General features: G+C 38.1%; 1 protein-coding gene across 2 annotated transcripts; it reads right to left on the bottom strand.

The window, feature by feature from the left end:
* Nucleotides 1-1529: 1529 nt before the first annotated feature.
* On the bottom strand, nucleotides 1530-10680 carry LOC103559954 (myosin regulatory light polypeptide 9). Of its 2 annotated transcripts, none has more exons than XM_008533798.2 (4): nucleotides 10382-10680; nucleotides 5183-5381; nucleotides 4549-4710; nucleotides 1530-2023 (listed from the first exon to the last, which is right to left on the bottom strand). In XM_008533798.2, exons 2-4 carry the CDS (start codon nucleotides 5364-5366, stop codon nucleotides 1851-1853), a joined length of 519 nt encoding a protein of 172 aa, XP_008532020.1. In that variant the 5' UTR covers nucleotides 5367-5381; nucleotides 10382-10680; the 3' UTR covers nucleotides 1530-1850. The 2 variants fall into 2 exon arrangements, with proteins under 2 accessions (XP_008532020.1, XP_008532019.1); XM_008533797.2 differs by lacking the exon at nucleotides 10382-10680 and adding an exon at nucleotides 6448-6623.
* Between the last annotated feature and the right edge of the window lie 90 nt (nucleotides 10681-10770).

Here is a 10770-nt window from a genome sequence, read left to right as displayed (position 1 = left end):
TTCATCAGAACTTTTGAAATGGTTTGCTTCAAATATGACTTTCATTATAGAGATTGGTTTTTCAGTCAAATCCAATGTTGGAGTAGGTGACTTAGCTTTTATTGGCAATCATCTAGCTTAAGCAAAGCCTACTTACTACGTAGAGACTATTACTAACTTAAGAGACATTTCATCCAAGGGAGACCATTCACTGTCCCTAATAGAGGCTGGTTCTTTGAGCAGTCTTGTGAAATGGGGGATACTACAAGGGATAATTTTAGTAAATGAAACCACTTTTTCTCTGAGTGGAAACAATGTTGTTTGTTCTTCACTGGAAATTTGATTAACAAAGCAGAAGTGATTATTTTTCAGTTGAAATGGAAATGCAATTCAACAAACAAGACTTTAACATCATGGCTATAGCCTGAACAAAGTACTTTGCTTAAACCACTGAATGGAATTCAGGAACATATATAAAGGACAGAGTTAAGCAAGGCGCTAGGATTCTAATCTTGCAGGGGGCAAGAACAGACTTGTTACTAGTCCTACTCCTGCTGTATAAAGCTGGCCTCACCAGCTTAAAGGATGGAGCTCACTATTCTGTTGAGCGTAAAGGTATGCTGCACTGAAGGCCATCAGTAATTGTTTACTGAATGAGGTAATGGTTTCTGTCCAAGGACAGTCTTGTTTAATAGCAGGATAAAACTTAAAGTAATTATCAATTATCTTCATAGGCTAAATGTCAACTCTTTCAACATTTTCCCCAATGTTTCAAGATCTTTCTTAAACTCATGAATCTTGGAAAGTCAGATTTTTGAAGCCCAAAGTGAGTAACTGTCTACCACTTCATCACCTCTGAAACAGTCCTGCATTTCTGCGAATAGCAGAAGTTATTTTTAGGATTGAAATAATGATCTCACTTTCCCAGGCATGTAGCTTCAGCTGTTTTGATTGTGGGCAGGTCAGGAATGTCCAAAACTCAAACATGGACTCAGGGTGAATCTCTGTATAAACAAACACAGTATTTCAACAGGGATTGTTGGGTTAAAGAGAAACTATATACGATAAAAAATACTGTACTGTAGTTCCAACACTTTGAAATACAATACAAAAACAGCTGTCTCTTTGGTAGAAGCATTCCTCAGAACCTTTGAGGCTGAAATAGTTTTAAAAGTTAGGACAAATTAAAATTATGCTCATGGCCTGGTCTGTAATTTTAAATGAAGTACAAAAGCTGAAAATAAATAAGGAGGGATGTTGGCAGGTATGTTAAACTTAAAGCTACCAGAGCTATTATACATATATGCAAATCCTACAAGAAATTCTTTTTAAAATTGGAAGACAAAGTGCAGGAAACCCGATCAAGGTAATTAAAATTGGCTTTCTTTGGGGGGGATGACTAGAGGAGATGGGAATGTTAGGAAAACTGGAAGGAGTAAGGCAGAGGTCTAAAAACCTTATTTTCTATGATTTGCCTCATCTGCCTTTCTTTGGAAGACGCAACTAAAACTAAGCCGTTTCTGGTAAATAAGAAATTTTAAACAAGCAAATTTTTATCATAAAGTTTAATTATGGTTCAGAAAAAATTGAGTGAATAACTTTCTCTGAAAAAATATATTGACTCTGTGCAGACTGCAGTTATTTTGGGGGGGGGCTGGTAAGTTAAATTACCCTATTTTCTATTCTGAAAATGACAAAAAGTCCCATTTCCAGTCTGATTATAGAGATGCACGTGCCCAAAATGGCTGAGAATAAATACAACAAGAAAGGCAAAAGCTGTAAAGCTAAGGGCATGCAATAGGCTATAAGAGAAAGTCTCAGAAATACCCAAAGTGGCAACAAGTAACGTTTGGCTGGAATTTGAAGTTCTTTCAGTCATCTTTGTCTTTTGCTCCATGTTTAAGGATGCGCGTGAACTCAATGTAATTGAAATTTCCCTTCTTGTCAATAGGCGCTTCTCTGTACAGCTCATCCACTTCCTCGTCAGTAAACCGATCTCCCATTGTTGTCAGCAGCTCCCTCAGGTAATCCTCCTGAATAGTGCCTAAAGAATAAAGAACTGGGGATCAGAAATATATACTACTCGGAGGATTAATTACAAGGAACATCTACACTTGACTAAACATGCCCTATATGTTAAGAACTATAAACATGCAAACATATGAAATATGGGATTTCCACATGCTTAAGCCACCCTCAGCAGACAGTTGCCTAGAAAATGCCCAGCTGTTTAGTGGCATTAACCTGCTGTGCTGTCATCTCCCTCCACATCCACCTCCTGATCTCTGGATAAGAAGGGCTAAGCCCAAGCCTAAACAAAAGCAGTAAAGTGTGAGTAAGGAATCTGTCTCATACGATTCCTTAAGGTAGCATGAATGGCCACTTATTCTACAAGCAAAAAACACCACAATCAATACCCCATCATAAACATCAATAAAGTGCTTCAGTGGAAAGAATACTGGAATCTTGAGGTCCAGTTTTAACAAGCTATGTTATTTCAGGCATTTCACTTTACCTCTGACTTTGATTTTTTTATATGTAAAATGATACATATATTTTTTTTACAAATCTAATTCAGATTTAATAACAAATACAGCCAGGCCAGGGTGTGCAAAAACAGAGTAAATATTTGAGCATTAGCTATGTCACAGACACTGGGCTTGTGAAGTGGTGAGCCCAAAGGTGTGCTTTCTACTCTCGATTTGAGATACTAAGGTTTCTTATAAAACACGACTGCACACTGGAATCACCCAAGGAGCTTAAAATAAAACAAAATAAAGAAGCCCAGATCCTACCCTTGACTTATTATCTGGTATTGATATTTTTAAAGGCTCCTCGAGTAATTTGCATGTGCAATTATGATTAAGAGCCACTAATGTACTAAACCAAAGGTGATAAATGATCCATTCAAGCATAGGTTTTGAAATTCATAAAGTAAAAAAAGAATAATCTGACAACTTCTTTATATGTGAAATTAAACTAAAAGATTGATAATCTATTTCCTATAAAATGAATTTAAAGAGATATGGTCAGTTCACAAAATAAACTCTAGATATATTGGGGGTTTTTTGCTAATCTTAGATTAAAAAAAAAAGTCCCTCAAATCTTAGACTTTTCGCTCGTAGAAATACATCCTCATTGCCAGCCAAGCCATTCAACTATCACATAAACTAATCACGAGGATGTATGTGCAAGGGACTGTGGAAGGTGCTAGAGGGGGTTACAAAGATGGGAATATAATGTTGTTGGAAAACACACAGCCATGACCCTGAGAGTGAGGAGAGACTGTGATGACTGGGAATAAATATACAACTAAAATAGAAGGTGAGATAGAGTATATGCCAGGACAGAGATAAATTAAATACTCTGGAGGTGGAAAGAAGGGAGAGGCTTTAAGTTCTCCTGGGGGCCAGGAGAAAATGGTAGGAAAACACAGGTAGGGCTCTATAAAAAACGTGACCATTAAAATGAGTTTGAAGAATGGTAAAGACATTTCACTCTTTAATGGTTTTATTCCTTTCTCTCAAAAAAGTAACACCTGCTCACAGTAAAAAAATCAATCAACACAGAAGTGACTTGAGGAGAAAAAAAGCAAGTCTCCTCTGTCTGCTCCTCCTCCCAGCCCTTTCAGAAATAACTGTCAAAGAGTTTTAAGAGGAGGGAGGAGAGGTGGTATGACAAGGAAGGCACAGAGGCAGAAATGGTGGAAGTTCTGACACCAATGCACAGAGGAGCTTGGAAGGAGCTTAAGAAGAGAGAGAGTAAAGGGTTACCTGAGTAGGCCATATGAGGCCACATGTGGGGAGCCTTCAGTGCCAGAGTGGGGAGACTATGCTTCCAACACCAGACTATGCTTGGACTATTTAAACTAGTCTAAGTAATACGTAACCAAAGGTGTGCCTTCCTTCTCAAAATACTTGCCATGTGAGTTATCCCCTTATGTTTTCTCTTATTACATGCACTTCTGCAAGGAATCAGGCAGTTATGTAGTTAACTTTTGGTGTTCTTTTGAGAGTTAACTCTATGCCAGGCAGTATGTTAAGCACTTTATATAAATTACCTCATTTAATCCTTACAACAACCCTATGAGATAGGTAATATTATTGCTCATTTTACAAATAAGAAAAGAGAGGCTTAGAGAAGTAACTTGCCTGAAATCACACGGCTATTACACAAAATAGGAATACAAAACCTGGGAGTCTGATTCCAGAGTGAAAGTAGATACCAGATTTAAACAATCTCAGGGCTGAGAGGTACCTGATAAACACAGGACTATACTGGTGTCATGGCCTATAGCAATTTACATTTTATCCAAGACTGCTCTGCTAAAAGTTATTCATTCAACACATATTTACTGCTTGCCTAACCCTTGCAGAATTATTCTAGTAAAGGAGTAACATAAGTTTTCTAATGAAGTTTCAAATACACCTATTAAATTGTAAATTAAATATTTAAGGGCAGAGGCAGTGAAGTGAGTAATATGGCGTAGAAGCCTGTTGAAAAAAAAAAACTGGTATGGTATAACTAAAAATTAAATCCCTTGCTAATTAAAGGTTACCTCAGACTTACCAGTTGCTTCTTCATCAAAACAAGCAAAAGCATTTCTGATAACATCTTCTGGATCTGTCCCATTTAACTTTTCACCAAACATCGTGAGAAACATGGTAAAATTTATGGGCCCAGGAGCCTCATTCATCATGGCATCCAGATACTCATCAGTCGGATTTTTCCCTAAATAAAAAAGAGGATTATAATTTTAACTACACCACAAAATGCATCAACCATTCATCATAGCAAATATTTTGACAAGAAAGATTATCATTTATACAGTTTGCTGTTTGTATTCATGACAGCGAAACTATTTGGAAAAAAAAGTCTTCTCAATGAATAGGGCCTGTATTAAGAGTCCGGAGATTGTATGCTATTCCATCGGGATATCAGGAAGACTACTACTACTCTCATAATCAAAATCAGTGTTTGCAACACACACACAGGGCTGGCCTCGAGCCCAATCCTGAGATCTGGCCAGAAATCTGCAGATGGTCCAAGAACCACACTTTGGGAAACACTGCTCCAGACTTCAAATCTTAGTAAACTAAAACATAATTTGAGGGGCTTCACAGAACTTTAAGACTTAAGAAATAAATATAAAAGGCATTAAATAAATTCTATCTAATATTTTAATATTAAAACTGAGCATTACCCAAGGAGGCAAGCATATCATGCAAATCTTCCTTGTCAATGAAACCATCTCTGTTCTGATCAATCATGTTGAAGGCCTCTTTGAACTCCTGAATCTGTGACTGGTCAAACATGGCGAACACATTGGATGTTGCGCGCTGGGGGCGCTTCTTGGTGGTCTTGGTCTTTGCCCTTTTGCTCGACATGGTGGCGGTTAAATCCTAATTAGGAAGGGAAATACAAGAAAAATAAAGATTAACCAAAAGTAAAATGAATCAACCTTCCTGATACGTTTGAGTTACTTAGAGATGTGTCTACAAACTATTTAGCGGGATAGTATCACTTGGCAAAAATCTCTCTCAACTGATCAATACTATTACTCATAGAACCAAATTACAAAGAGAAAAACCAGGCTCATGCTTTGAGCTTACTCATCCTTATCATGAAATTTAATAAACAGTCCATCACTAACTTCATATTCCAAATTACAACCAACATTAACTCAAAGCTCAGAGCCTATGAACAAGATTGCACGTCCCCAGTACTGCTATATAGTCTAATAAGGACCCGTAACCAAATCTACTGGTTTAATGATATAGGAAACAAGTAACAATAAAATGTAGGTCTCCTGGGGCAACAGTGCCAGTTCTATACTTCAGCGCTATGGGAGTACTGAGGAATACTAATTCATCTTCAACAGGTCTATCCTTCTGCAGCCTAGTCTAAACTAGCTGTCCCATTCTAAGGTGGACAGAAAGTAAGAAGGAAGACTAACTGATGGAACAGGTCTTCATCTTCTAATCTTTATTGCCAAATATCATTCTTCCACTTGCAACTAACATTTCCTACTGCACCTTCACTTCCGGAAATCAAAGTCACTCAACAAACATATTTGTTTAAAGGCTAATTGAAAAGTATAGAAAACCCTGGAGTTAATTCACCTATAATTCAGTTTTACAGATATTTTCACTTTAGCCAAATCAATTTCTTGCACAATTTCTTAGTCACTCGAAGTGACTAAGTCCTCTAAACAAAAAATCAGAGCACAACAGTTTTTAATGCAATTTAGTTTAAAAAAAGTTTTAGAAAACGTTTTAGGAGGTATGGAAGCTACTCTGCTCGCTAATAATCTAAATTATCCCTGTAAACCTTAAGAATAAAAATAAAAAGCATGTCTGATATTACCTAAAATGAAAAGGCAACTTTCCTTTCAACACTCAATCTTTAAAAGACTAGAAAAATTTAAGTTAAAAATCCCAGTTATTGGATAATAAAATTTTACCATACCATCCTTCAGGGCTGAGGTGTGATGGTAGTTTGCAAAACCTCTAATCAACAAGACCAAGACACTGTACTGAGTTATATTCTTCCAAGCAGATCTAAAATAGGCACTACTGATTTCATTCTCTGACCAGGGTAACACTTTTAAAGCTTACGTTCTGAAAACAACATTTAGCTATGACGTAGCAAAACAGTATGCCCTTGCTCTAAAAATAAGTCTGTGGACTGCAAAGAATGAAGGACTACCTAGATCTCAGCACTGCCAAGTGACCTTGGAATACAATGCTTCATACAAGTTTAAAATGTTATTTCTTACATTCTTTTCTTGATTACACTACATCACTCAGACTAAATTCAATTATGTAGATAATTAGAAAAGCGGTGCCTTAGATTTTTTTTTTAGCTAAATCTGTTCTCAGATTTTAGTCGGAAATTCCACAAAGGAGAGTCACAAATTCCAGTCCATCCAATCTAGCACTCTTTGGCAATACACTAGAATGTGCTGTTTGTTAAGACATACCCTACATGACACAGAAATTATGATATATATTCCTCCCTAATTTCCAAGAGTCCTTTAATCATCCTTTAGGAGGCTGCTTTTCATAATTTCTCTAAACCATTCATGAATGTGTATTTTCATACTGTGACACCTTTTGGGGGCAGTAAATCCCATTATTATCTAAACTACGTAGAGCTGCAATTTTCTCTTCTATTCTAAATGTAGTTTTAAAAACTACAAAGAGTTATGGAGTATATTATTCCTCCGTCTCTTAAACGTGCTCAAGGACTTGGAGTGAGAGGCTGAGAACTGATGAGTGGCACATATTTACCAGTCCATGTCTCTAATATTTTAGGCATGCTATGTCTTCGCAAACCAAAGCATGTCTTTAAAAATAGTCTGTTTCGTTTGACAACATTGTCTTCGCCTAATGATGCAGGAATGTTAGTTATTCTAAAGACAAAGAAACTGATGAAAAGTACAAGTCAAATGGTTGACACAACTGATTTTTTAATCTACAAAACCTCATATTAAATTTAGTGGGGGTTCTCTAAGTATCCTTAAAAATGCTTAGTTTGGGTTATAAAGTAATACATCTATATATTCAAGTTTTGATGTATTTCCTATTAGTCTTTCTTTTAATCAAGTACTCTTTAAATTTGTATATGCATTATAAAATAGTTTTTACAAGTTATAAAGGTTCTTTTTGGTCAGCACTGACAATGGTCTCACAGAGAACTTTTCTTTAGATCATTTGATACTTAATCATCAACCTTTAATTACAATTAATTACACTAATGCACATCAAATGCCACTAGTGTTGAGTACTATTTAAGAATTAAGAAATAGAAGGCAAGTGTTCTATCTTTAAGGAGCCTAAAATATAGTTGGGGAGGCAACTATAAAGAAATGAGATAATTGGTTCAATTTATGAAATGAGTCACATAGTTTTCATTCCAGAAGTATGACTCTCAAGTCAAAATAGTGTGACAAGAATGAAAAATAACTCAAAGGTGGTACATGATTTACAAATACTTTGAGTTCAGAGATCTTTGTTTCTAAAAGATTCAGCGGAGGGGGCGGGGGACGACCTTGAAAAAACCCGGTACCACTTAGAAGCTAGAAGACATCCTTAGAATTAAGTGATTTCAGATGTTAGCCTTAATTCTAACAAATTAAGGTAGTTAATTCTACCAAAAACTGGTAGCATAATGTTGGGCAAGTTACTACTTGGGCCTTCACTTTTTCAAGGAGGTTGGATTCTGATCTTCCAGTTAGTTTACATCCTACCAGAAACCTGGAGCCTTTCAGTAACAGGGAGTTCAGCTTCACAGTCAGTTGTTCCAAAATACGAAAAGTGTGGTTTATTTTTTTCCTACCAAACTAAAAGTATAGGTGGAATAAACACTAGTGTAGAGGGAGGCAGATCAGGAACAGTGCTATGATCCCAAGGAAGAGATCGCTTATGATATTGTCACTGTCCTCCTTGCTATTCTAGTTTGCCGTCCATTTTTTCTTTCCCCAAACAGGTGAGACTGTTAATTTCTCTCCATGCACAAGCCTTCAGCAAATGGACAACTCTCATATAAATTTAGAAAACTAGGGTAAAATAAAATTGCAAATACTTCATACATCAATGTCATATTCTTTATTTAGGATGGGAAGATTGCCACGTAGGCACCTGAGATTTCCAAGTTATGAGGATCGTCACTCATTCTAAGTTAGAGTCTACAGTCTATTTTTGGAGCATTTAATGAAAGATTTTTGGTGTGAAGGGATATGTGTTGTATGAAACTGGAAAGTAGGGACACTTACAGAGCAGGCTTCTATGAAACACAGAAGGATTTCAGATGCAAGAGAAAGTAAATGAAACAGTCAACTGTGGACAAGGAGATTTAATTTACAGATCCAAGGGAGTATAATCTTGTTTTCAATCAGGGGAGGGGAGTGTTGATGGCAATCAACTTACGGTTTTATTTTTAGCTTGATCAAATAGGAAGAGAATCATTCTGGGTTATAACAAAAGGACAGATGCAAACCATGTAAGGAAGATGTTAGACTACATTAAGTGGTGGGAGAAATGGAAAATAAAGAACCTCAAGGAGGCTGTCCCCACACACCAAGGGCAACAGATTTTTCAGAATCTCTAGATATTATGGTTTCATTTATAACACTGGATTAATCCATACTAATATTACATTAGATTACTCTAGTTAGAATCCTAGAGTCTAACATTTATAAAGTGGTAACAAATGTAAAATAATTTAGAGACTTTTTCTACAGAACCAATGCTTACACCGATAGTGCTGAGGGAAATATGATACATTATTTAAGGAAAAACTCCCATCTTAGCAAACACCTCCTAGCGTGACAGCACGTAGTATCTGCTTTTCAAATCTACTGCATTTAATCAACTCACTTTTTTCCAAGCTAAGTATACATAATTTTTTGATGCCAACCAGTTTTTTAAAAGTACATTTTCAGGTTGGTGCTTCCGTTCCAACTAAACCAAGTTTTCAATTGCTCCGCAAACTTCCGGTTGAAGGCAGGGTTAGTTCTCTTAGACTGCCACACCCAGAAAGTTCTTAGCATTCGACAAAGAAAACTAGATGTCAGGGTTCCCTTGCCAGTAAAGCCTCACTTTGGAAAATAAAATGCTTTTCTGGTTAAGTTTTATCAAAAGCCTTCCAGAACATGAAACAGAGAGTAATTTTAACAAGTATTCACTTTCTTCGCTTTTAGATATAAAACTTTTGCCAAGTCCAAATCTCAGCTGAATGCATATTTCTGTTGCAAAGTTCTGTAAAGAACTGATACATACTTTCATATACCTACTCAACTACTTTAAAAGGTAACACTTTGGTAAACTGACTTCAAGTTTCCATCCGAAAGGAACACGGTACTATATTGCGGAATTTTTCTCAAGCCGGAAACTAAACCCCAAACCCCTCGTCGTCCAAATCTCACTTTTTAAAAAAAAGTTCTAATTACAGAAATGGATACTGAGCTGAGGAAGTTGCTAATTTGAGTTGGTCATTCCTACTAAACGTAGCCACACAGCTGCAACAACAGCTGTAGCAGGGGGGACACGGGGCAACGGTTTTTGCGCAAACTCTCTTGAATCGGGCAAGTTTACGTTAGAAACTAAACTTAGTCGCGGAGTCAGCGCCGCGGGGGTCGGGTTTCGCGGGGCCGGCGGTCGCCCAAGCTCGCGGCGCCAAAGCTAAGCCACACTCCCCGAGCTCCAAGTTTGGGCAAAAGAGCGAAGTCCACGTCTGGGCACTTCTGGCCGTGGCCTTCGAATCCGGAACTCGGACTGGAAACCGAGGAACCGGCTGGTCCACCCGCCCAGGTGCGCCCCCGGCGCCGGGGGCCCGCCGCTGCCCTCCCCGCCGCCCCGGGGAGATGGGCCTCACGCGCCCGACCGCGAGCAACACTCACCCTGCACGGTCGCGAGAATGCGAGCACTTCAGTCAGCCCCTCGCCGCCCTCGCAGCCGCTATTACCAGCCTTCTATTCCCAAAGCCGCTAAAACCCAACACTTCCGGCCTCGGCTTAGCAAACCGGAAGGAAGCCTCGTCAGCGTTCTCAGCCAACATTGTGGGCCTGACTTAATGGAAAGGCGTCGAGGGGGGAAATTGCCAGTGTGCTAAAGGACGCAATTTTGACCGAGTGCACGGGAAGGAAGTATAAAGCAGGCGACGTAGAACAGAGAAGAATGTGTAATGGCTTGTTGGGTTTGGTCACTGAGTTTCGTCTTTTTTATACCTCGTCTTACAACGTAAGCTTTTCCTCCCCCCTTTCCCAGTGGCAAATGGGCGAGTCTGTCT

Source organism: Equus przewalskii, chromosome 7 (assembly GCF_037783145.1).
Source record: "Equus przewalskii isolate Varuska chromosome 7, EquPr2, whole genome shotgun sequence".
In the NCBI taxonomy this organism is placed as follows: Eukaryota; Metazoa; Chordata; class Mammalia; order Perissodactyla; family Equidae; genus Equus; species Equus przewalskii.
This window is presented reverse-complemented; position numbering and strand designations above follow the sequence as displayed.